Source organism: Gymnogyps californianus, chromosome 28 (genome assembly GCF_018139145.2).
Source record: "Gymnogyps californianus isolate 813 chromosome 28, ASM1813914v2, whole genome shotgun sequence".
NCBI lineage: Eukaryota > Metazoa > Chordata > Aves > Accipitriformes > Cathartidae > Gymnogyps > Gymnogyps californianus.
In genome coordinates, this window is record NC_059498.1 from 4,450,135 (window position 1) to 4,476,029 (window position 25,895).

The window sequence follows — 25,895 nt, forward strand, 5'->3', positions numbered from 1 at the left end:
GTTGGCTGCTTGGAAGTTCTCTCTGAACACTGTGCATTATTGTGTGAGTCAATTCTCACTTTTTTTTTTCCTGTCTGCTTTTCCAGGAGCCTCGGTTGTACTGTTGTGGAAATGCTGACAGAGAAACCACCCTGGGCAGAGTACGAAGCCATGGCAGCCATTTTCAAAATCGCCACCCAACCAACCAACCCCCAGCTCCCCTCCCACATATCAGAACATTGCCGGGACTTTCTAAAGCAGATCTTTGTGGAAGCCAGGCACAGACCCTCTGCTGAAGAGCTGCTCAGACATCAGTTTGCACAGCTCCAGTACTGAATTACCTCCCTTGCTAGCAGCTCCTGCTGGGCTTTCGGTGCCCCGTCTGGTCTAGTTGCAACTGCCCGTTGTGGTGCTGCATCTTCAAAATGCCAACTCAGCTGTCCTAGTCCTTTGGGGAAATTATGCCAAGGAACCTAGGGTCTGCTCTTGTGCCTGATACCTTTGTTTGCTGGACTAATGTTTATTCTACCGACAGCTGTCCAAACAGAGCTGCATTTTTGCCCTAGTTACCTTGATGTGAAATTGCAGCTGGCTGCATGTTTTCTGCAGGCCCAAGAATGGGAATATAAGAAGTGTCTCACTGGTTGAACATAGAAGAAATCTGAACCAAAGTGGGAACTGGAAGAGCTACACTCTTCAGAACAGAAACGTGCAACAGCCATCCAGACCAGCTCTCTACACGTGGGTCACTGTTTTCCAGACTGCTAGGGCTTTAGAGGCATCTATAGTACATGAATCCAGCAAAAAGCCATGTGTCATTGAGCATGCGCTCGCTATATAATTATATATTTTTCTTCTTAAGTATTCAGCATCTGAAGGTGTTCAGAAAATATTGATTCAAAAGTATGTGAATAGTGTTATTTTATAATGAAACCATGGATTTTGGGGTGGGGGTGAGGGAGGTCTTTCTAGCTAAATGTCAGGATAATCAGAAAAGTTTCAGCAGAATGCAATCACTCCAGGGCCTAAGATAAGGGCTCTCCCACTGACATGCGAAAATCCAGAGCTTGATTTCCAAGGCTTGATCTGTCCTAGCATTAAGACAGTGTCGGTTAGTGTGTGTCCTCATAGCCAACACAACTCTGCTCCTGCTTCATCTCCCTGGGACTGCTGAGTCTAAACAAAACCCTTCTGGAAGGGAGTTCTGTGGAACAGCTTTCTGTTGCACGTATCTTTTTGGCTGGTAACTTTTTACTATCCTTTATACCGAAGATAGTTCATCTGGTGCCCAGGAATTTACTTCAGGAAAAGCTTATGTGTTTCTTTGAGGACCTGGCCTAATGGAAAATTGAGTTTTTCACAGGGAGAATTTGCTGGACACTAGTTTTACTTGTGCACAGTAAGTTAGAATCAAGCTCAACCCTTCAGTGTGTGTGTTTTGTTTTACAAGTGTGCAAGTGTTCATTTAAGACTTCCGTAAAATGTTATGGCCGTATTTAAATAAGCTTTTGTACGAGTTAATTCAAACAGTGAACCAGAGAGAATATTTGTAATGCTAGCATATTTCTAAAATTAACTGGAGATCCCCATGCAGGTACCAGCAAAATGTATCCAAGTGATTTTGCATTTGAAAGGTACCACATCTCTGAGAACTGAGTTCCTGATGGCTTACTGGCCTCAAATACTGTATGTTGATTTGGGCACTAATAGTCCTTTTTTCACTCATAAAAGACCAGCAGTTTTTAAGTGCTGGGGATTCATGGAGTAATTATAAGTTATCTGTGTGAAATGAAACTAAGAAAAGCAAATGTATTATTAGCTAAAATACTGCTTTATAGAGCAATGCTAAAGGTGTTCTGCTCTTGTATTGGAAACCATATTAAGGCTCCACATACCTCCCCTCTTCTCCCCCATAAAAACTTGAAAATTGCTTTCATAATGCAGTAAAATTAACAGGTTTTAAGTGAATGCTAATAGCAGGATAAGGCAAGTTTTAATGAAACCAAGCTCCTTGAATCCATGATAAATACTGTGTTGAATTAAAAGAGGAAAAAAAGAACCCCAAAAACCCCCAAACAACCAAAAGCCCTGAAAGGGTTTAAGAATCTGAAGTGTTTTTTCTGTGCCAAACTCAGAGCAACGTGTAAGCAGTGAAAGCAAGCTAGTGTTGGTTTCACTTTCAGGCTGTCCTGCACTACTACGAGGATGCACTGTTAAGGTTGCAGGCACTTAGGGGGATATCTTTTATGAAAGCCCTTGTTCCATAATTTATTTAATTCTAGTGAGAGCACTTCTATTGATGTTTTCCAAACCTGGAACTTGACTCCAAATTGTCAAGACATGTGGCCTGATTTTTGGCCTGCACTTCACTGTCGCTTGCACCGAAGGGACGCGAGGGCATGACACTTCTACTCTGTTTTAGGGAGCGTTTTACACCACTTCGCTGCGGTGTAAATGGCTGCGTATGCTGCAGAGGAATGTGAAATCATTCCTGTAGTCTTGATGACAGAAGTAGGGTGGTCAGCACTCCTGTGGGGCCCGGTAGCACTCTTCAGGCCTTGCAACTAGCACCTAAATATACCAAAGATTGGAATCTTTTATTCATCACACTTTACCCTGCAGACGTACAGCAGCAATCAAGAGTGCAGTGATCCTGTCTGCATAGGTTTCTCTCTACCCTTGGCTTGTCCTCACCAAATTGAGACCACCTTCCCTGGTCTTTCCTTGCTATCCCACGTTGTGTTTTGGGAGAGAATAGGGCATGAGGAAATGGTGTAACTTTTAACATTTCAAAGCAACTAAATCCTCAGGATCTGTTGTGGCTTTTACCTCATATGCGTCATGGAAGGCTGTTCCAGAGCAGAGCAAAGAGCATGATGGACTGATGGGCTCAGTCCTCTCCCTGCCAGAGCTTCTGGTCCTTCCCACCACCTATGCTGAAATGTGCCTACTCTGTGTATACACTTGTATTCCGGTCTGTATTAATGAAAGCAAATAGCAGTTGTACAGTGACAGAGAACATGGGGTGCCAGCTTGGACTTCTTGTATTCCAGTACCTGACCCAATGCCACCCGTTCGGCACAGGAACAAGCCAAAGCATTACTTGTATGTTTGGAGATGCACTTTTATGAATGTAGTTTATATCGCTCTTTTTTAGCTCTTTTTACATCATGTAAACGGTGATGCCTCATACTTTTTTTTTTTTATTTATATCGTAAAAGATCATATTTGGTGATTTTTATATATATCGACGCGACTGTTACGGGGTAGGGGGGAGGATGGGAAATAAATTTGACGCCTTTATGAATTTTAAAAGGAAAAAAAGCAGCTGGTTTTGCAGAGAATTTGCTGATGGTTTATAACGAGTAGAGCCAAGCCAAAATGCGTTCTTTGTTTCCTCACAGCCCTCTTGATCATGGAAAAGGAAGATCTGGATTCATAAGTCCACTGCTACGGTGAATAAGCTTGGGGCTGACACTTATACTACAATCTCTTAACACGGCCCTGGCAGCAAAAATGTTTCAAGTGGACATAAATGTAATTATACCTCTAAATTGAATTACATCTGGCCTCTTTATCCTGGCAGAATTGGAAAAAACTGGGAATAAACTCATTTAGGGGAGAGTGGAGGAGGAGTGCCAGGCTAACAATAAGCTATTGTGTCTGTTCCAAATGTCATGTTGTGTTTTCTGCTATTCCTTCCAGGGAGGGATATATAGTGAATAATGAGTATTGGGATCCTTCATGGAAGGTGCTACAGAAATGGAGAATATTCTGTTTGAAGAAAAATATCTTGTAGGAGTCCCATTATACTGAAATAATTGAACCTGAGCAGGAAGATGTCCGAGATTCCCATCAGAGAGGAACTTGGGGGAATGGGAGATTTGGCTGTCCCTGAGCTTGTTAGGAAACAAACTATTGGCATTTTGGCCTCGGTGTGACGATTCTGTGCATTCCAGGTTATTTGCTTGTTCTCCAGTAAATACGATCGTTGCCTATTCTAGTGGCAGTAGGTTGCAGCAATTTGGATTTTTCTCATATTCTTTGAGTAGTATTCTAAAGGACGTGAAGATGCTCCAAACAGTTCCCTTTGCCATTAATTACCAAAACAAATTGACCGAGAGGGAAATTGGTACCTGCTCGGGTGACACGTTATTTCCAAGAGCCAGGATAACTTGTGAAACCTCAGTAAATATATACATCCCTGCTGTACGCGCTTTCTCTGGTGGGCAAAGGCCAGATACTTAGAGCTGTACAGGGGGGCTGAATGAGATCCCAGTGATTGGCGCTTAGGTTAATAGCTGCTGGATGGAAAGGTTTTATATATTTGAATATGTACAGTCCTGTGGCTGTCACCTTGGTACCTGCCCTTGGAGCTGGGAGTGTTCAGTCTGTCTTTAATTTTCAGAATAAAATAGATGTCCTCTGTGGTTTAACGGTGTTTGGGCTTCAGGTCTTTAAACCCCAGCCTTGTTTAGGAGCAAATCTCACTGAGCAGCTCTGAATTTCCCAGTTAGAAAAGGTAGATGTGCCTAGGGGGCAGTTCAGAAATGAGGAAAAGGACTTTATTGTCTGCCAATACCTGTCTGACATAAACTGTGCAGAGCAGGGAGAAATTGCTTTAACCTGGATTGTGCAGAAGACCTTGAACCAGTAGTCTATATATACCGACCGGGGGCTTGCAGTGCAAAGCCAGGCCAATGTATCGTTTTATTTACAATAAAATTATCATTTATATGAAAGCCTTTTTGGTGGTTGTTTGCAATACAGTCTCTCTTACTTCCTGTGTAAGTGGTGCCTCAGGATAAGTAAGACAATTAACTAGTTTTCCTTCTAACCAAGGACCTTAACTGAAGGAGGAAATTTTTCCTTTCAGGAATTTATTCTTTGGGACAGATGGAGAAGTGTCCTATCTGTGAAGCGTTTGCTTCTTGGATCAGGTAAGTGTGTCCCCTCTACAAGGCTGCCTCTGAGGAAGGTCACATTCATCCATTTTCACTCTTCAAAGAGAGAAGTAGAATGGCTGTGTCCCTCTTGTTAGTGTGTAAAAATAGCAACATCTTCATTTCACCTTGCAGGAGAATAGCTGGACTGGTTTATTGGCTCTTCATGTGGAGATTGTACTGATGGAGAGCAGGAGCTGAGGTTTGCATTTGGATTTTGCTGTGGTGGTGAGTTCTTTACTCCAGGTCTTGGTCTGTAAATGTTCTTGATGCATCAGTGCTTAACAGGGTAGCTCGTCATCAGGTGGGGAAAAGGCAGTTGGTAACAAGACCAGGAGGAGGTGGTTGGTGTGGTGATGTCGGATTCCCTGCTGTGTTTTGCTTCAGCTGGGAACTCGCTAGGGAATACCCCAGAGCAGCTTGCTAAGTGGGGAACTCCAGCTCTAGCCTGTAAAGCTCAGGCTCCTTGAAAATGGATTTATTCTAAATACCTGGAAACAGTCAAAGGTTCCTGAATTGTTTCTCCTTTGAATGTGTTGTCTAGTCATTTTAGAAAGCAAAAATTTGGAGAAGTAAGGCCTCTGGACTTCAGACAAATGTGAGATATCATGAGCTCCCTTCCAGAACTGAAGCCTCCCAGCAGAAGTGGAGGAAACTGGGTAGTCCTGCACTTGAGCGTACTGGGGATTTGGGACAGGATAAGCTTCGCTGTCCCAGCGTAGGGCAAAGGAATGGGTAACCACATTTCCAAATATTTTCAGGCTTTATTTTTTTTCCAGCATACTATCTTAGGAAAGGACGCAAATAGTGCTCCTATAAAATTCATCTACACTACTTGATGAAATGCTCATTTTTTCCTTGTACTGTTCTGTTTATGCAGCTCCTAGTCTTCAGTGTCACAGTCACTTAAGCAGTGGTTTGAATGCCACCATGGTCCCTTGAGATGCTGGGCTCCCCGGACCTAACCACAATCTTCCTTCTAATCGCCTTTTCCCAGGCCATGGTATAGCTAGTTGCTATGTCAATTAAATACTGAAATATTTGTTAATGTCAAATATGAACAAATAAGAATAAATGGGTTAACGAGCTGATGCAATAGAAACCCCTGCACATGAAACAAGTACATGCGTGGCGCTTGTGTGCTGTTCCAGAACAGATGAGAACCAGACAAGTGAAGTTGTCCCAGAACAAAAATGTCTTGTGGAACCAGAAATAACCACATCCCGCTGCTTCCTGACACCCTCCTTGTGTGTGTTAGAACCTGAAAATCCTGCCTTTGCTGAAGGAGGAACTTGGAAACTCTCAGTTACCTGTACTTGAGGAGGTCCTTCCCAAAGCTGATGCCTTCATTCTCCTTTCCACTCGCTATGTTCAGTGGTAACATTTGCTTTATGAACATGAGATTCACGTCTTAGGCTTGTATGATGGCATGTTTTCTCCTGGACTCCCCTCCTACTTACCCCTCTCAAAAGTAAGTAGCTCTGTAGTAATTCTGCTTTCCATAAATATGGAGTGCGTGGTCCTGACTTGAATCTTCACCATGCCTGTCTGTAGGTGGTGGTTGAGCAGGGGCTGGGACAGGAAAATGTCTGGAGGCTTGGGTTGAAAGTAGAAATGATCAGCCACAAAACACTGACCAACGGACAAAAGAAATGCAGCGGAAAACCTCTACTGCCTTTTTTATTTCTGGTAATTTGTGTTATATGCATAGTGTGGCTGAGGGGAAGGTGACTTAAGGTATGTTTCCTCTCTAAATCCAGTTCTGAAGCAAATAAAATTTAAAATCTCTAAAGAGGTTGGCTATACTACACTACTGTGGCTCTTTGTATTAGGATAATAAAGTCTAAACTAGGAACAATGTCTTCTGGATTTAATATTGCTTGGGTGTGGGTGTATTGCATTATATCCAGGAAATGCTGGCACGGTTAGCTGTCATGTCACTTGTTCTTCTGTTGTTGATCTCTGCCTAGTGCTCTGTGTCTTGTCCAAAACTGGACATCTGGATGGTATGGATGTATATTGATTCTTACTGATTTTTTTTTTCCCAAAACAGTTTTTATTACATGAATCTGTTGGCTTGAATTTTTAGGCTCTGGAAAATGTCCTTTCTTGAGCTAAAAGGCAGGTTGGTAACGGAAGCCTCGTGCCTGCGTGGAAATGCAGAAGTAAGTTGTGGTGTGTGTAATACAAATAAAGATTATTTGTTGCTCGTCAGTCGTAGTGTTTCTTCAGTGGCAAGACCAGATCTGCGCTTTGGAGGAGAGGAGGTGCAGGTGGCAGTGTGCCATTTGCGGTGCTTCAGATGAAGGGCTGGTTTAAGTGTTGCAGCAGTCATCGATACACCCGGGAACAGCCCTTGTGCTGCTATTAAAGCTGCTGTTCTTGACCTCTCGCTGCATCACCTGGGAGCCCAAGAGAGCTGTAGCATGCTCTGCTTTGGCTGCAACTTTTGCTGCTTCTCTGGCTCCTCTGCTGGGGGTATTTTCCTGGGGAGCTGCTGCACTGCTTTCGCTGTGCTGGAGCAGCAGAAAGAACCCCAACAGGGACCGGGTCATGACTTGAACTTCAGGTAGCTCGTCTCAACTGAGTGCAAGCTCTGTGCAGCATCCTCGAGTAGGTTGCAGGCAGTATCTGTCTCCCTAGCTCTTGCTTTGCTTGCCAGATGCTGCAGGCTTCTCTCTGAGCCCAGCTGTCTGGACAGCTTCTCTCTCCATATCGCTCTGAACCATCTTTGTCCCAGGCTGGCGTGGGGTGCCGCTCAGCCTCACCGGGGGAGTGCAGGATGCTTCCCCCCACCACTCCAAGTTGATGGCTGGCTTCTGGCCACTCAGAAATTTCAAATAAAAAGCTCTAATAATGATTGGCAGCTATATATGCTGAGAACCTGTGGTCCTCCTTCTCTTCATGCGTATTTACATTGTTAAATCTTAGCCCAACTGTGGGGTCTGAACATCCTGAATCCTGGTAACTCCATACATACAGATTGCCAGTTTAGACAGCCGGTCAAGGGAGGCTGCTGGCAGCCGGAATGAGAAAACATGGCGCTTGTGCTTAAAGATGGAGATTTGAAGTGAGAGTGTTGCAGTAAGAAGTCACCATGTCTGCTCAGAAACAGGATTTTTGCATGTGTTGCCCAAAAGGTATGCTAAGGGTATGGGTGATTCAGAAAGGAGGGTTCCAGTCCCAGTGGTGTGAAACTAGCTCTCATCGTAAAATCAGCTGGATTTTAGCTAAACGGTAGGGACAAAGAGACAATGTTTGGGGCTTTTTTTTTTTTTTTTAATCTATCTTACAGAAACCTCACAGTTGGAGACATTTTAAGCTGTGGTTTCTATAGTGCTGCTTCTTCTGGTACGCCCTGGGAAAGCGCGCACCGTCATTTGTGCAGTGTACCACCTTTGAAATGTATCAGGCAGATAAGATAAGCTCAAAGCGTTTAAAACATCTTCCCATGTGTGTTACCACTAGGGTTTCCCTGCGTGCAGAGCCTGGCATGTTAATCAGGGAAGCGGGAGTTTGCTGTTCACTGCTTTGTGTGCAGCAGCCATTCTGTGAAACGTAGCTGTATCGAACGTCTCGCTCCCCCCTGTGTGAATCTGATGCTCATCAGATTCGCTTCCCTCCCCTGAACTGTGGTGCCTGGGGCAGGTTGCTGCAGCCCATTTCGGTAATATATAGCCCGGTCGTTGGTTCCTGCTCTCAAAATCAGAAAACGATCATATAACAGGCTGGAGATCTCACACCTCTTGTGCTTGCACATGCTCCCTCCATTTCTGCTACATCAACAAGAGTTTGCGGTGCCCATATGAGAAGGGGGTAGGTAGAGAACGGTGAGTGCTACTGTCTTTAGACAAAATCCCAAATTTCAATTTTTGGGAGGGAAGCAGAGAAATGGAACATCATTGTTCTTCTTGCTTAACATTCTCTTTTTAACTGAAAGCCCAACATTCAAAAGCTGGGTTTTTTTTCTCCCTCCCCTACCCCAAAATCATCTGGTATCGTTAAAAATGCTTTGTATCTGATTGCCAATCATCTGTGCAGAACAGAGCAGCAGCCTGCCGAGGTGCGGGAATCGGGAAGTGAGGCCAGCAAGAAACAGGAAGCGAAACCGAGGAGTCTGCTTTCGTTTTCTAAGCCGACCTTAGGAAGGAAGGGGCCACAACCCGAGTAGCATCACAAGGCCCTGGCCGCAGAGCAGCAACCGCTCGGTTTCTGTTTTATGACAATGAATGCTGCAGGGCTGCTCAGGAAGCGGCTTTTGTTCTGGTGTAAATCGGCCGCCTTTATGTTGGTGTGAGGAGGAGTCGGCAGCACCTGCATGGTGGGGACAGTTAAAGCACTTGGTGAGGCCGAAACTCCCTTGGAGCCCTGCCAGGGTCTCTGGGTGCACGCAGCGCCTGCTGTGCTGGCAGTGTAAATCCCCAGGCGGTCCCCAGACGAGCTGACGGACCTGCCCTTTAAAAAACCCTTAACTAAAAAGGAGAAATAACTTGTCCAACAGGAGGGACATCAGGCTCCTGGGGTCGTCCAGCACGTACCTTCCCCGAGATCAGGTGTGACTGCAGCCAGCTTCGCCAGCGAAGGAGAGCTGTGGAGATGCTGCCTGGCTGTTGGTGCACCCCCAGAAGGACTTGTATCGAGGGAGCGGTATCACAGTGACCTGGGTTAAGAACACATCTCTATATGTGCCATCTGTTCCTCCTGGGACTCCTATGGACTACCCATACCCATCTTTTTTCCCTCTTTAATCCTTAGCTCCTGTTTTCATGGCTGTGTCTGGATTCTCCCAGACAGGACATGCTTAGCGGGAGCTGATGTTATCAGTCGGTGATGGAACAGGGGCTCTTGCTGTGGATATCAAAGGCTGCTGCTCTGCTCTGTGGGCTCTGCTAGTTTCTGTGCTCTGTGGGCTCTCAAAAGCTTAATTCCCATAGCATTTGAAAGACGTGGGGTTCCTGAATGCTTACTCTTTCAAGCTAGTCTTACAAATCGTGTGTGGAAGAAGGAGGTAAATAATAATTAAAAACAGACTCACCTACTTTCCCTGGTTTCACTGCGTTAGGCTCTCCAGCCTGGCAGGTCTTGTTGGGCTCATTAATTTGTATGGACTATGCTGTCCAAACATGACAGCTCAGCAGATGGGGTTGATCCAAACCAGACCTTGTGTTGCACCAGTCAGCCCAGCTCTGACGCCCGTCCTGCCCATTGCGCCGGCTGCAGAGTGAATTGAGCCAGCATCTGCTTGCGAAGGCAGGGCACAATGTTTATTGATACGGAGGGGGAAGCGAGTAAGCCACAAAATGTATGCAGGGCAAAGGGGTGGATCTAATTCACGGGACAGTGAATTCCCTTTGAGGGTGGTCTGGACTCGGTGTGGAAGCTGGCGTGTGGTTACAGCTGGGGTGTGGAGCTCACAGGGTAGTCATGCTGGTGCGCAATTTGAAATCCTGAGTTCGGTCCCCAAACGACAGGCCTGCCTCAGTCGTAACATGACACACACGTATCCAGGAATAGCTTCTTGATCTGCGTGGGCAGAGGCTCTTTCCACAGTAACTGGGCAGTAAGAGGCAGACCTGACCGCTACTCCCACCTCCCCGGACCCTTGGGAACACAGGACAAGACAGGGAAGGCTCGGAAACCTTGTATTACAAAAATAAAAGAGCGCATGGCGCAGTGTCACGCGTGAAGCTGCCGTGCCAGGCTCCAGCGCAGAACGTACCAATCAAAGGCAAATATAAAAAAGACAGACACTGTTAAACAGTCGCAGGGCAACATCCTTAAGGCTGAACAATCCCAGCTGAACTGAGCTGATGTAAACCAAGGACCCTCCTTATTCAGAGCCCCAGCAAGGCAGGATTGGTGTGGCAGGAGCTGCGAGCTCTGCTGTGACTTATAGGCTAGGTTAAGCCCCCAGATCATCTCCTTTTCTATGGGGGCAGGCCTGAAACATATGAACAGGGCTGGGGTTCCCATGGGGGCAAGCGTTTCTGGTCTGATCTCATCAGTGAGAGGGGCCTGCAGAGAGAGGGCTTCAGGTCTGGGGGTTATACCCCGGTCACCTCTGCCCTGTCCTTAAGGCCTGTAGGACCCCTCTAAGCATCCTCCAAAGAGCGCTGGGCTGCCTTCCTTCCCTTACCGCCCACAGCCCCTTGGGTCCCCTTTGCTTTACATCAGCTCAGTTAGCCCCCGGCTCAGCACCGCTCCGTGCCGTCTCTGCTGGGCTCCAGGGAAGGGTGGGCTGGCCCCACTCACGCTGACTTGGTCCCGCTCTCCACCTCCTTGTGCACCCACAGCTCCTTGTGCTGCTTGCGCCCGAAGCCCTCGTCGTAGTTGCCTTTACTCTTGAAGAGCTGCTGGAAGTGGGGCTTGCAGTAGAATTCCCCGTGGAGCGCCGCGTAGCTGCCCAGGCTGGGGAAGGAGGGCAGGGTTAGCTGGGCACGGGGACTCGGCTGCAGGCTGGCGGGGAGCGTGTGAGGCTTGGGGGCACCGGGACAGGGGAGGAAGGAGCAGGGAACATGCAGGAGGGGACCCTTACAAAGGGCCAACTACTCCCTCCAGCCAGCTCAGGATGTTAGGGGCTGCTGTGAGCAGCATTAAAGGTCTGCAAAGAGGGGGGTCCCGCAGGGCAGCTCAGCCTTGGCTCTGTGTCGTCTCGGAGGAAGCTCTGGCTCAGCTCCACGTTACCTTGGGGCTGCTCTCGAGGGGGAAAACTCTTCTTCCATACCAGGTGGGATTTAGCTGAGACTTGGGACCAGGTAGGCAGATAAGCCCCTTTTTTTGCTGTGATGATTGGGCTGGGGGTCTTTAGCTACCCGACAAGAGGAGAGGCTGGGATGGGTGGGTGGGTGCACTATTTGGAAGGGCCTCCCCCACCCAGGCTAGGCAGAGGCACGATGACACCCATCCACCTCGCCGTCAGCAAGCACCGTGGCAGCCTCCCAGCCTGGCTCACCTGAGCTTGGTGTGGCAGTGCTTGCAGCAGAAGCAGGCGTTGTGGAAGACGAATTTATCTGCCACCAGCCGCTCCATGGGATAGACGGTTTTCTGGCAGGCAGTGCACATCTCCTTCACTTGCGCCTTCAGGCTGAAGGACTGGGCAAGGGGAGACCAAAGGGAGAGAGGATGAGGAAGGGGTTTGGGATATCCTGTGCCTGGCTCCCACCACAGCCCTCTTCCCTAATATCCATGCTGCCATTTGCTGGAGCATTGGTTGGTGGGAAGCAGCCCCATCTCCCCTCGCCCTCCCTGCACCGCTCCACTGATGCTGGACTGGATTGGTGCTTGGCCCTTAGACTTTCGGTCCTTCCCCCCTCACTGTGAATCAGTAGGATGTGGTAAAATTGCAGGTACCTTGGAGCGCTGCACCGTGCTGCCTCCTGAGTTGTTCTTTGCCTCCTAAGAAGGGAAGGAGAAGAGAAATCGAAATGAGAGCCTGGACTGACAAACCTGGCGCCGAGTTGTGCTTAAGGAGGAGCAGCAGAGGATCGGGACAGGCAGCAGAGCTGCAGGACCTTGGGGCACGCCAGCAGCCCTCTGCCTGGCTGTCTTGGGCACCGGGTGACCAGTCTCTGAACTCACTTGCCCAGAGGCCGTGACCTCCGTCAGGTCCTCGTGCACGAGTTACTTCCTGCACTGTGGTGCTTTTCCCAAAGAGACAAGAAGGAAAAGAGGAAAACAGAAAAAGAGGAAAAAACATTTACGTATTGCAGAGAGGGAACTAGGCACCAGGAGGCTGTGGGACTTGCCCGGGGCCGTGGAGGCAGAGCAGCCAGCTCTCATCCAGGACTGCTCACTGAGCCCTCTGTCTTGGACATAGGAGCGTGTCATGGCTTTGTTTCTTCCATGGCCAAGGTATAGTTGACCTCTTTTGTGGTGGTAGCACCCAAGCACAGATCCAGGAGATGTCACAGCGTAGGCATTGCAGAGCACAACCCCAGGGTGACAACTCTGCCTTGCTCCCAGCAACCGCTGATGAGTAGCTCTCACCGTCTGCAGGCATCGGTTACTGTCCTTGGCTACCCAGTGCAACCACCATGCCTGTCTCGGACCACGGAGGGCTGGCACTAGCCTCTCGGGAATAACGACAGCAAAGCGGAGGGGCCCTGCTTCCACATCCCTGGGGGACAATTTGGGCCTGGGGCAGGCAGGGAGGGGGAAAGGGCTTTGCAGAGCTGCTGCGGCACGAGCCCCTGGCAAAACTCCCGCTGTGACCTGCACTGGCACATCGTCACCTGCTGGCTTATGCATCTGCTAACAGCAGCTCTGCTTTGACTCGAGGTGCTGCTCATGTTCCTTCTAGCCCACATTTACCCCACAGGGCTGGAGAGTGATAATTAACCCTTCTCTTGCTGGAGGTGCACAGGGCTCTAGCAATGCTGCCAGCGTGGGTCTTCACCTGTAGTCGGAGGGTGGTAGGCTGCCAGTTCCCCCAAGGGATAACTGGGGTGCCCCTCGCTCTCATGGAGCATGTTGTGCTGGTTCCCCCTCAGCGGATGTTTTGTTTCTGAGTTCCTCTGCTAGCCCCGTTATCAGCCCGTCACGCTGCTGCGCTGCACAGGAAACGGCTGCGCCGTAGGCGAGATCGAAAAGCCTTCTCCAGCCCTGCAGGCTCTGTGTCTGTGTGTCTGTGTCTGTGTGTCTGTGTGGCAGGAGGGGCAGCGGGGCACGGTCAGAGTTGAAGACATGCTCCATCGCGTTTGGTAGCTTGGCGGGGGCAGATGTGACACGGACCCTGCAGCTGCGGGAGGAGCAACAGGGCAGAGGGATCCAAACACTGAGGTGCCTGTACCTCCTCTGCCCCCGGCATCTCGGAGCGGGGTCTCTGCACGCTCTCCCATCTGCAGCTGCAACAACTCATCTCCTCCCAAATCGCCTCCCGCTCCTCCCCCTCGCTTGCCCCACTGCGCAGCCCCCGCGGTCCTGCACCCTCCCCAAGCTGGCTGTTTGCGCAGGCACCCACTGGGTCCCAGCCAGCCACCTGCAAGTATTTTAGCCTGCCTTTGCACTGATGAAAATGCTCCCTTCTTCTTTCAAACAGTCAGGATCAAAGGGGTAAACGCACTTTCAGCAAGGTGGACCAGCCAGGACCGCTTTACAACAGACTGCCTCACCCTCTGCACTGTTTGTTCCCAAGGTTGGGGCAGTGTGACCCCAGAACATCACCCCGCTGCCTCCTTGTCCTTCCTCTTGCTGCTGGTTTGGCTCTGCTTGGCCAGCACTGCCCTTTCTCTCTGCCCCCAGGCTGATCTTCCATCCCCGTTCCTCCTGCTTTGTCCTTCCCCATCGTTTCTCCTTTGTATTTTTGGAAACAGTTTGTCTAAGAGACGCACAGGAAACTCTCACTTTGCTGAGCTGCCTCTTCAGACGTTTCCCAGCTGCTCTCATTGACTGAGGTCAGGGACGTGATTTTCCTCTCACTCCCACAAGGCTGGAAGAGTAAGCCAAAGTCAACAGAGGGACACGGGCAGCGAGGAGACTCAGGCCGTGTAAAACCGGTTGCATCCCTTGGCACTGGTAAAACAACCGCAGGTGCTCTCCTGGGGTTAGGATTTAATATACTGTTTCCAGGCTCAGCTGACCAGAGCTAAGGAAAACGCTGCCTCTTTGGAGCTGGAATACATCTGTTCCCAAGGCTACAGGCAATCCACCGTTGCTCATCACTTCTCGGCAGCCTTCTGGCTCCGATCAGGCACGCTATCTATTTCATATCTGATATATCCTCCCTCGGGGAAGGGCCATATCCTGTCCCAGCAGGAGATGTTCTTGAGCCTTTATGTTTTTCCATCTCCAATCACTCCAATCCTAAGCAGCTCGCATGCTCTCAATTGTGATCACAGAAAGCCATGGAAACACAAACAAACAGACGGCAACTCGAGACGAGAGCCGGGTGAGCAGCTCTGTACGGACCAGAGCCTGGACGCTGGCGTTGCAATGTGCTCAGCAAACAGCACCTTCTGCTGGAACATTCCTGTCCCCAGTTTTGTTGTTTGAGTAGCAGTGACTGTGCCTTTGATCACCCTAAAATGTCAGGTCCGGAATACAGCTTCTGTACACAAACCCTCCATCCCTGAGAACCAAAACCCGGTTTGAAATTCCCATACAAACCGCAGGGGATGCTACGTACATGAGTTGGGGGTGGGCTGGCAGGTCCCGTGGCCTGGAACATGGTTCCTTCCCCTCCTCCGCCTCTTTAATCCTGAGCTTGAAGTTTGTGGGCCGATGTTCCCTGGGGAGGCGTCTAAGACAGACCTCTTGCAACACCTGGAAAGGAAATGTCAACAGGAGCGTGGCTGGTTTCATCACCCCAAACGCGGCAGCTGCGCAGCTCTGCAGGAGCTGGTGCATGACAGCGGCACGCTCAAAGCTTCCTCCGTGGGGTCAGGGCAGCCTCTTTGGTCTAGGGATTTCTTGAGGGATCCAAGAGATTTAGGCACACCAGACTGGACTGGCAGACAGGAGATGCAGGTCTGGAATACTGCTCAGTTTTAGGAAGCTGGCAGGTGATCTGGGGCGCTGAGCTAGAGGTCAAGTAGCTCTAGTCTTCCAGTCCCATAGAAAGATATTGGGCTAGGATGGGAGAGGGCTGCTGGGAACATGAGCAGAGGGTGATGTGGTGGCTTCTGCTCCAAACCCACGCGTGGAAGGCAATTGCCAGGCAATGGCCAAGCCATTAGCAGCAAGGCTACGACTCCCAGCCAGAGCCGCTGTCCTGCCGAGGCAGCGAAACCAGCGCCCAGTGTTTCACTAAGGTAGCCACTAAAGGACTGGTGTTGCTGGAGCAAGGACTGTGATTTTAATCTAATTTTAGCCCAGAAAAGCCTTGCTGAACAGAGCAGATCACAGCTCAGCAGAGCGAGTGATGGGGATTTTGTCTTCTCTGGGGAGCCCATGTTGCCTTTAGGCTGAGACCCGTAAGCTGTGGCCTCTGTGTGATGTGCTGAGTGCGCAGGAGGATGAGTTTGACAGGTCTTGGACCAGTTTTAATGCAGCACAGAAAAAAAAACCATCAGCATTGCAAATCACCCCTTTTGGTAAAAATTAGCTGAAAAGGCATTGACAGATCCTCAGGGGTTTTCCCCATTGCACCTTACCTTCAAAACACCCATAAAAGATCAGGCTTGATGAGCCCTGTTCTGCATGTGCAAGACGGAGATGTGGGGTTGAGGAAATGATGCCGAGGGAGGAGCAGAGCAGGGAATAAGAGGGTGAAGGGTTGGCTGTGCAGCTCTGCAATGATGGGGATGTGCTGGGGGCTGGCAAACCAGCACCCCCTCCTCCTGTCTGGGGCTGCTTTCGTCTCCTACTGAAACGTCTCGTCCTCATATTGTCACCCCAAAAAACTTTGCTGCTGCCCAAGGGCTAGGGTAGACCCTGAGAAAGCCCCAGGGCAGGAGACGTGCCGGGGTGGAGGGCTTGGGGCAGGGGATATCTCCGCAATGCCGATCTCACGGTGACATTTGCAAACATGCCCTGGGTTTTGGGGGCTCTTTGGCTGCCTAAAAAGTCCCAACACCCAGCAGCTGACACCAGGCTTGCGTTGCGCCCAGCAAAGCACCCAAAATTAGTGGCTGCTTTCAGAGTTGAGAGACCTTTGCTCCAGGTCCTGAGCAGTGGCGGGTGAGCTGGGCTCCCCCTCGCAGCCCTGGGGGGCTGGACAGCCCTTGTCGCAAACATTTCACAGCCTCATCTGAGAATATGGCTCCTATTTTACCTAAATCATTTCCCGTCTCCTCTGTGGTTTGCTTGTTATTTCCTGCTCGCCAAGCGGGGCGGATGGCAGCATGCAGGCGGCTGCTGCCGTACCCAGTGTGTGCTGGGGGTCGGGGCAGAGCCGGCCCAAGCCCACAGCCCCTCTCTGCCCCCAGGACAGGACCTTCCCTCTCCTGTCTCCAGGGTCTGTACAGTGCCTACAGCCCAGCACAGACCCCGAGGGGAACCTAAGGAACCCAGAAAACCTGGCGTCCCTACCCCACGCACGCCTCTAATACGGATGCACAACCCTCCCCCTTTTCACCTGCCTTTCACCTTCTCCCCTGCCTTTGCCACAAACATTTCTCCACCCCCAGCTTCCCTTCCCCTTCCCTCACAGCTCGTCTTCCTCCCCTACCCCAGCCACCTTCTTTCCCTCGGTTTCCCCAGTCTCTCCATCATCCCCCTCTTGCCCTTCCCCATAAGCACATGCTCCCTGGCTCCTTCCACCTACTATTTGTTCCTTTGCTTCTCTTGCCCCCAAACCCTGTTCCCTTCAAGGCCGTCCCACTTATCCTACCCCATGGCTCGATGTTCTCCATCCAGCCCCATCCTCCAGGTCTCCTTCCTCTTAACATCCCTCTGCCTCCATCCCTCTGTCCCTCCGTGCACATACCCTGCTCGCAGCCCCGTGCCCACGCTCTCCCAGCCTTCGTTTCAAACCAGAGGTCCCCTCGGTGTAGCTGCCCCACAGGCATGTGAGTAGAAGTTGCTAAACATCCTTCCTGCCGAAGGACGGGAGGCAAGAGTAGAAATCTCAAAGGGGAAGGGTGTGCTGAAGCGATAAGGGAAACAAAACAAGTTAGAAACCACAGGAGGGTTTCTAGGAGGCTCTCAGCTGCTGTCATCGCTCTTCCAAGGAGGCATTAATCTGCACAGGATGGGATTTGAGCCCAAGGCAGTCAACACAAGCCTCCATGAGCGGAGGAACCCCAGTGGCACAGGCTTTGCTTAAGGACATGCTGCCACATTGATGTTAGGAAGCCTTCACAATTGCTAGGGCAGCCCTCCAGCGCGCAGGGCAGGCTCGCTGATGTTCTGAGGAGCGCAGAGGGCATCTGTGACAAAGCAAGAAAGCCAAGTCCAAGTCTCCACGGTGGAGGCTGGCACCGTAACTGCTAGACCTGGCTTCTCCAAACCTCTGTTCCCTAAGGCTCTTAGCCATCTACGCAGCCCAGGAAGAGCGGGACTGAGAACTGTCCTCTCCTGGTCACGCAGCCAGCAATTTCAGGTATTTGGCTCAGGACAAGCTGAGAACTCCTTTGCCTGACAGCCTCCGTTCTTCCTGCCCCTCCTGGAGCATCTGATGGCGGGTGTGGACAAAAAAACTCTTTCTCCAAGGGATCTGGGCTTGTGCCATCTACCCAGGGAGATGGAGCAGCTTCTGATGGCAGCACTGGTCGCCACAGCATGGCAGACACAGAGGGAGGTGGATCTCAGTGTGCTCCAGAGATGTGGCACCACAGCCAGCGGGATGCACTTGGTGCCCGAGCTGCCAGCTCTGCCTGCCCAGCTCATCACCGGCAGCTGCCGATCCTGCTCTGGCGGCTTTTTTGGTGATCTCAGCAAGTTGGTGTTCAACTCGGGACCTTGGGGTTGAAGCTTGTCTGGCATCCGCAGGGGACGCGTGCCTGCTGCCGTGTGAGAGCAGGTAGAGAGGTGCTACGGCTCTGTCTTTTAGCACCGAACGGGGAGCGGTTTGGGGTGAGGAAGGCAACGTTCATCCCAGAAGCTGCTCGGTCGCAGAGCTTTTGCCTAGCAGCCTCTCCTGTCCCCTCTCCCCTTCCTGCCTGACCTTGGGGGCAGATGGAGGGAGAGGAAGCATCTGGGGTGGCCCCTCAAGGAAATTCCCCAATCCTCCTGACGGCGACCTGCCTTCGAAGCATCACGTTTCCCGCAGCCAGGACGGGTGCAGGGACCCTTTCCCCCCCTTCCCTTCACCAGCGGGGCCACCCGGGCTGCCCTCGCTGCCGAACCAGCCTGCTCCCAGTGGGCCCCCAGCCCCGGCACTGGCTAATGGCCTCTCCGAAAGCCGATGGGTTTCCGGCACAGGAAAGCAGCGTGACTGCGGAGGGCGAGAGGCCCCTTTCTGCCATATGGTTCCCATTAGCAGCCCTGTGAAGTGTATGTTTACTGCCGGGATCGCTGTACCATTGCAAGACGCTTTCCCAAAGGCAAAGCGCAGCGTGGGGGATCCGGGCCCCTTCCTCCTCCATCCTGGGAGGACGCGGAGTATCCCCAGCAGCACGGCGAGGCACGGGCAGGGGCTCAACACCTCGGAGAGGCTGTCAAGCCTCTCCCCCAGGAAATCGTGGGCTAAGCCGATTGCCGTGGGGACTGATGTCCCTGAGATCATGTGCAGGATTAGTGCAGCCTACGCGGACGGGACAGCCGCTGACCCTCCAGCTCCACGGCCAGCTCAGCCCATGGTCTCTCTCAGCAGGACTGCGTGGGGAGGAGGTGAGGAGGAGCTGGAAAAGCCTGTCTTCCTGAGCCTGGGAATCACCCAGCTCACTGCCCAGCTGGCCCCTGTTTCTGCAGCCTTGGGGCCTCCCGGCCAAGCCACACCATGAAACAAAGCGTGGTGCAGAGTCGGCGTCAAACAGGCCAGCACCAGAACCGGGCACAGCACTGCCAGGGAAGGGGGCACAGCGTCCCCAGTGCTGCTTCAGCTTCTCAGGTGTGGAAAGAGACAGCAAGATGCAGTTTGGAGGGGATGATGGAGCGAGCCCAGTGGTCATGGCTCCAGCTTTAGCCATGGAAGACCTTAATTCAGCTTCAGATCTTGGCTCCTTGTGTGGCTTCGAGCCAACCACTTGACCTCACCAGTCTTTGGGACCCAGGGCAGGTCCCTGCTGGCTTGATGCAGGGTGGAGGACTCCAGGGAGGAGCAGCCAGGCCACTTCTGCGGACACCGCTACCCTGTTCATCAGGTTTCTGGAGAGCAGACCCACCACACAGACCTGTCCCTGCCTGTACCCCATGGCACGGAGCTACCTTCCACCGGCCTGCCCCACTAATCCGCTTTCCATCCACGTTCTGCGCCCGGGCTGCCTCTTGAAAGGCTGCCAGTGGGCAGGAAATCTGCAGCCGAAATGCTGAGGGATGCTGACAAGGAATAGTTGTGGGGAGGAACAGGGCTGCCTTTGTCAGGGCAACAATGGAGGACCCGCACAAGCGAGGAGGGAGCCCGAGGGAAGCCCCTGCCCACCCGCTCCGCTCTCCCACCTTCGTCCCTGCCTTGGCTTGCCTCCCCTGAGGAGGAGGTGCACGGCCCTGGAAGGACTGAGGCCAAGGGGGACCCGGCTGGTCCCCAGCCCCTGCAGATGGGGCAGGAGGGTGCTGCTGGGATCCATCCGTTTTCCAGAAGTGGAAACTGAAGCACGGAGCAGCCCATTCCTGGGACCGTGGCCATGTTTAATGGCTTCCATTAAAAACCATGGTCTGAAGGGAGTCTCTGCTCCCTGGGATCTTCTGTCTTGCTAGATGCTCAGATAGAGCAGACAAATACAGCAGAAAGCCTGCTGGGAGGATGAGAAGAGCCTCCTTTCCAGGCAGAGACAAATCCTTCTCAGTCGTGCCAGATGACAGAGCAAGTGGCAATGGCCAAAAATTGCAGATTGGGAGGTTCAGGTTGGACATTAGGCAAAACTGCTTCACTGGGAGAAAGACTTGGAAGCTCTGCAGCATGGTAGTAATTAAGTGCAATATAAACCTGGTGCGAACAAGCACAATAGGCAAATAGCAGTTCATGCTCCTTCCCTCCCTTTTTCAGTTTTTCCGTAGCCTCTTCCATAAACCGTGCTCCACCTGGAAACCTCACCTTCTGGTTTCCTACATAAATGTATATCCATTTACCGTTACACTGGCATTATGTTCCTAGTTCTTCTCCCACGTAATATTTGCCTCTCAGAGGGATTCGTAAAGAGTAATCACATTCCTTATCAGTCTTTTTTTAGCAGGAGAAGCCAATTCCTTTTGATCTGTTCTCATAAGGTGGGTTCTCTGTTCCTACAGCCACCTTGGTGGCCCGCTGCAAGTAGGGGAGCTGGCCTGGATGCACCACGCTGAAGGAGATCTCAGACCTTTGTATTCTGGTACGAATACTTCTCTGGCACCCCTGACAACATCTGGCCTCATGTGCTCTTCCTCTGTCACCTCTGCCAGAAATCCTAGATGCTCTTTCTTCTTCAGTGCCCTCTACTTGCTGAGGTCCCTCCGGGCTGCAGCAGCTTTGTGTTGCAGCTCCCCAAGTGCCCGCTCTGGCACAACTCTACTTTAGCCATTTCTAGGACTCCACTCTCATCTTCCTGTTTGCTGATCTGTTTTTTTCTCACCATGGGCAGATCTCCTGACTTCTAAAGGGACTGTTAACAAGTTCAGTCCCTAGATCTCTCCTTGTGGAAGGTCCTCCCATTTTGCTGTCTCTTCCCTATCCTCTTTCCTGTCTCCACCTAAAATAAGCATTTCCTTGGGGCACTGTATCAAGCGCTTTCCTTAAATCCAGATTCATGAGGCCCTGTTGTTTCAGAAGTCAGTTATCATATCCAAGGAAGACACTGAGCCAACTTGACATGATCTGTGTTAAAACCACACTGCATTTTATTCTGCTTCCCAACACCAGGTCTTTGATTACTCTTCCAAAACCCATTCTAGAAACTCACTTTTTATTGTACTGCAATTAATGGACCTGTAATTGCCTGTAATTGCCTGTAATTTCCTCTTTCCCCAAACATAACCTGTAAATGTTATCTTGGCTAATCTCCTCTCGTGGAGTATCACCTGTAAAACACCAGACTTTGGACTGGCATTTCCTACGTGGGTTAGCCCATCTCTTGAGCTCGGAGAGAGCCCCTCCTGAGAGCTTCTGCTGTTTTGCCATCTGCAGACGCAGCAAGAGCAGGAGTGAGTCCTGTTCCAGGCACCCCAAAACCCAGCACAACCACTTTCCATGGTCCCTGCCTCCGCACCACCCCTGCGAGAGCTGCTGTGTCCTCCTGCGTTTGCTGTCCAAACGCAGATGGTGTCAAAAAAAAAAAAAAAAAAGCCACCAAAATCATATTTATAGGTTAAATCTCTCAAAAGATCATTCTTTTTGAGCTGCCCTGTCTATTTGCAGCCTTCGCCTCCCTTTTGGGATCCAAGATGCCGTACAGCCCAGGATAGGATCTGGTGCTCTGCAAGGCCACGGGATTTCAGTGGAGCAACGAGTGTGCTGGGAAAAGCAAGCCCTGGAGAGGCACGTCAGAGGCTGCTGAGGCTCCTTGTGTCTGAAAACCCTTGAGCTGGCCATATGGAGAGGGTTATGGGCACACCAGAGGAGCAAGAAATATGTCTAAAGTGTGCTTAATATTGATTGCAATAATCCCTTCACCCAGATTTAATGTTTTCCATCGCAGCGCTTTTGCTAACAGCTAGGTAAGCTCTGCAACACCCCCAGATGGCAGATAAAAATGACTTAACTGGAAAGTGAAAGGCAGACACCTTTGGGGGAACATGGCAGCTGCCTGACAATGGACAACAACCCTGCAAAAGCTGCGGATGGGCGAGAAGGAAAAGAAAAACTCCGTCGCCATGTAGGACCAGAGCGGGTAGTTGTAGGCTCAGAGGACTGTCTCGCTGAAGGAAACCAGAAGAGGAACTCCCTTCCCTAATGAGAAGTCTCGTGAGATTTTTGTTGACCAAAAAAGGTCAGGAACCTAGTTTTGAGCTGTATGAAAAAGAAGATGCATCCAGTCACTTTGCAAAGCCCAAGAGGCTGGTTCTAACAGACCCTCACTTCTTAACTGGGAATTTGCTTCTTGCAGGACTCCCATTTAAAAAGGACATTAACGCTGGAGCCGTTTCGGACTGGGCTTGATCGGTTGCCCTGCAATTATTTTGTAATCTACGTTAATAATGCTGCAGATGTGCTACTCCTGGCCTTAAATACACGACAGCTCAGCTGGGGCACCAGATGTCTTCCCTGCGAGAGCCCTCACACGATGTCTTCGGTGGACAAAGCCCAGTTTCCGCGGCATGATCCAGGCTGCTGAATTATCATGTTCTTTCAAAACTGATGGCCACCCCATGAACAGAAATCAGCAGAAAATTGATCAAAAATACGACCTACAAGGTAGCTTAGCTGGTCTCAAGTGATCCAAGGGGATTAGACAGATCAGACTGGCTCAGAACGTGGTAGTTACAGCACCGGACTGGGACTCGGGAGACCTGGGCTTGATTCCCAGTTCTGCTGCTAATTTTGAGGTGACAGTGGACAAATAATTTCATTTTTTCTGTTCCCGTCCCCCCACCCCGATGAAAACAGAGCTGCTCTCCTTTGTGAAGCCCTGGGAGATCCCTGGCTGTTAAGGGTTATGTCAGAGCTCAGGGTATTTGTATTGTTATTAAATCTCACAGTCGTGCAACAGCCTCCCCAGGGAAGCGATGAAAGACCTGTCGCTGGAAAGGTTTAAAGCCAGGCTGGATGAGGCGGTAGGAGACACACCATTGTGAATTAGCAGGCATTAACGAAGGGGGATAAGGGAGTCGGGATCTAACAGGTTTTCTTCCATCTCTGCTCTTTCTGATCAGCTTAATAAAATGGATCTGTCCAGCCCCCCTTCGGCATGTACTGCAGCACACAACAAAGAGGGAATTACAGCCCGAACGGGGGAGCGTGAGCCCCGAAACACTGCACCCCAAGATGCCCGCTGCAATGGATCCAGCAAACACAGGCCTCCGCTCGCTCTTGTCCCCATGATACGCTGGGTGCAAGCCCCTTGCCCCCCCCCCAGCTCACACAGGGCACGGGGTGCTCACACACACCCCCCCTTCAGCAGCATCGCTCCCCAACAGGTTCCTGGAGCTCAGACAGCGTCTCCTTGCCCCGACCTGACCCCGGCGAGGCCACCCAGGGCTGAGAACAGACCCCCTTGTGTTTGCCCCCCACCCTGAATCTGCTTCCCGCGACCGCCTTGGCCGAGCCTCCTCCCAAAGCAAAAAAGTTCCCGGCGCATCTGGGTGAGACCTCCTCCCGGGGGGCTGTGCAGGTGGGGGATGAACCCCCCCATCTGCTGGGTGGCTCCTGGCCAGCGGTGCTGCTTCCCGGGGCTCTCCCTGTCTTTGCATTCCTCCCTCCTCTCCATCCCTTTCTCCTTGGGTGCCTGCCTCTCTCTCCCTCCCCACTGCTCGGTCTTGCTTTCTCCCCCAGCTCTCCCACCACTGAGCAGAGCCGCAATCGGCGGCGATCCCCAGGGGGTGGATGAACCCCCTCGCTCCCCGCATCTCGAGGACCATCATTGTCTCCCGCCGAGCCGCCCGCCGCCTCTCAGCCCTGTTGTTCTCCACGAGCGAAGGCTCACCATATGCCTGTGCTCCTCCCGGCGATGCCGAGCAGGAGAGTTTCACCTCGGTAGGGTGGGTCTGTCTGGCGGTGGGTCTGTCCAGCCGTCCCTGATGGTAGGGTGTTCTTGCTCCCTTTCTCCCCGCTGCAGAGGCCGGGGCTGTGGGAGCGGGAGCCGTTTCCTGCGAGCTCCCACGGCCGCCTTGCGAGCCCTTTTATCGCCGGGCTGCCGCGGTGATTGGCTCTCAGCGTCGTACCGTCTTCCAGCCGCTTACTCCTTTGTGTGAAGCCAACCTCTAACCCCAAACCTTCCCCAGCCCCTCTCTTCCCGGGCTCCCTCTCCCCAGCCGCCCCCAGACCCCCACAGCCCCCCTGAGCCTGCTGCCAACACTGCCGAACCCCGAGAACTTTGCCTTCACTTTCCTCCCCGCCGGCAGCGTGCGTGCAATTACCCCCCCAGCGTAATTAGCTTTTGCCCAGCCTCTCCCCCCATGTTCTGCATGTGCAGATGGGCTTCACTCAAGACTTTAGACGTGGCCTTGTGCTCTCTCTGCGTGGCGCTAACCCACTCATGTAAGGTTTCCTGCAAGCATCCTGGAGGATCCGTCCCTCCAGGGTCTGCAAAAGCCAAACTCACCCCCCCCAGCCTCAGCAAACTGTTTGCAGAGGAAGGATCTTATCAGGCAGCGGCAGGAAAGGGGGATCCCAATGCCCCCAGCTCCTCACCCCCCAGGGAGGCGAAACTGAGCCATGCTGGTTTCAGAAATCCAGATTTTACTCCACGGAGAGTTGATGAGCCGTGCGTGGGAGCGGTGCTGTGTGAGGTGGTTGGTAGATCTGCCAGGGCAGGTTCTCGTGGGGCGAGCAAAATCGCTGCCTGGACGATAAAGGCAGCTTCCCCCGCACCGCCCCTGGGGTTTGGGACCAGGCGGCTGAAGTTTGGAGGGCTGGGATTTCCCCAGCAACAGGGCAAAATGTTAGGAATAAAGAGGTTAAATATTAATAGTTAAAACCTGAAGGGAACTCGGAGGCGGTTTGAGACCAGCCAAGGAAGCCGGGATGGCCATGAGCCAGCAGAAAGGCAGAGGGACCCTGTGGCTCTGAGGACTTTGCCTTAACCTCCCAAACTCCTCCAACGGGGGATAAATGGAGGCAAAATATGCGATGGAGTGGTGGGAAGAGCTTTAATGATGATGATGCAGGAATAAATATTCTTGTTTGGGCTCCTCAACACAGCGTGGTGCCACTGGAAAAAGCCAAACGCCGGCTGGAGATGGCCCCAGGTCTGAGCCCCGCGGCAGAGGCAGGTGATCTTTGTGTACAGAGTTTGTCTGTAATTCCCCGTGCAAAAAATACAATTAAGGGATTTTATGGTGGTGTTTACTGTGGACAAAGAGACAGCGGTGATATGATCTATCACCTCTGTCACTCTGCACTGCCCAAATAGCATCTGTGATGAAAAGTCTTACTGCCACCAAGAGCAAATAAAAGAGGAATTTGACTTGATAGTAAAATTAGCTGTTGCCGAGCAGATCCAGACCCAGCGACAGGGATGGTCATACGTATCACACAACGGGAGACTGGCAGGGCTGCAAAAGCCACTGTCCATCTGGGCACGAGGAAGAGCGGAAGAGCATCCAAGGCATCGCCGCGCTGCCCCGAAACGAGGGCAGGCATGTGAGAAGCCTGCAGTGAACAAGCTCTGCTGAGAGCACAGCACCCACGTGCTGCTCTGGGCTCTGGGCATAAATGCACTGGCAAACGGGTCCCCTCTTCAGGCTTGGTCTGCCCCCCTTTCCCACGGCGTCGCCCCGCAGGGACGGGGTCTGGAGGAGGAGAGGGCTGGGAGCTCATCCTGGCACCCGCCCGTGGGGGATGCAGGGTGGGTGCAGAGCTGGGGT

At 51.7% G+C, this 25,895-nt stretch overlaps 2 protein-coding genes across 3 annotated transcripts in view; one reads left to right on the forward strand and one right to left on the reverse strand.

The window, feature by feature from the left end:
• The window catches only part of MAP3K3 (mitogen-activated protein kinase kinase kinase 3), a 40,470-nt gene extending 35,755 nt beyond the window's left edge, over positions 1–4,715 (forward strand). For both annotated transcript variants that reach the window (XM_050911751.1, XM_050911753.1), the window contains exon 17: positions 87–4,715. In XM_050911751.1, coding sequence (XP_050767708.1) covers positions 87–315 — 229 coding nt within the window. In that variant the 3' untranslated portion in view covers positions 316–4,715. The remainder of the gene's footprint in view (positions 1–86) is intronic.
• Positions 4,716–10,548: 5,833 nt separating this feature from the next.
• LIMD2 (LIM domain containing 2) lies at positions 10,549–24,137 on the reverse strand. The gene is made up of 5 exons (XM_050911782.1): positions 24,014–24,137; positions 15,046–15,182; positions 12,273–12,317; positions 11,875–12,014; positions 10,549–11,330 (listed from the first exon to the last, which is right to left on the reverse strand). Exons 2-5 carry the CDS (start codon positions 15,085–15,087, stop codon positions 11,171–11,173), a joined length of 387 nt encoding a protein of 128 aa, XP_050767739.1. The 5' UTR covers positions 15,088–15,182; positions 24,014–24,137; the 3' UTR covers positions 10,549–11,170.
• Positions 24,138–25,895: the final 1,758 nt, after the last annotated feature.

Bases quoted from the DNA above. Each gene is read 5' to 3' on its own strand.
- LIMD2 (XM_050911782.1), bottom strand. From the start codon at position 15,087: ATGTTCCAGGCCACGGGACCTGCCAGCCCACCCCCAACTCAT. The intron at 12,015-12,272 runs GTACCTGCAATT...CCCCTTGCCCAG, and splicing joins GCACGGTGCAGCGCTCCAAG to TCCTTCAGCCTGAAGGCGCA. The intron at 11,331-11,874 runs GTGAGCCAGGCT...CTCCTTCCCCAG, and splicing joins CACTGCCACACCAAGCTCAG to CCTGGGCAGCTACGCGGCGC.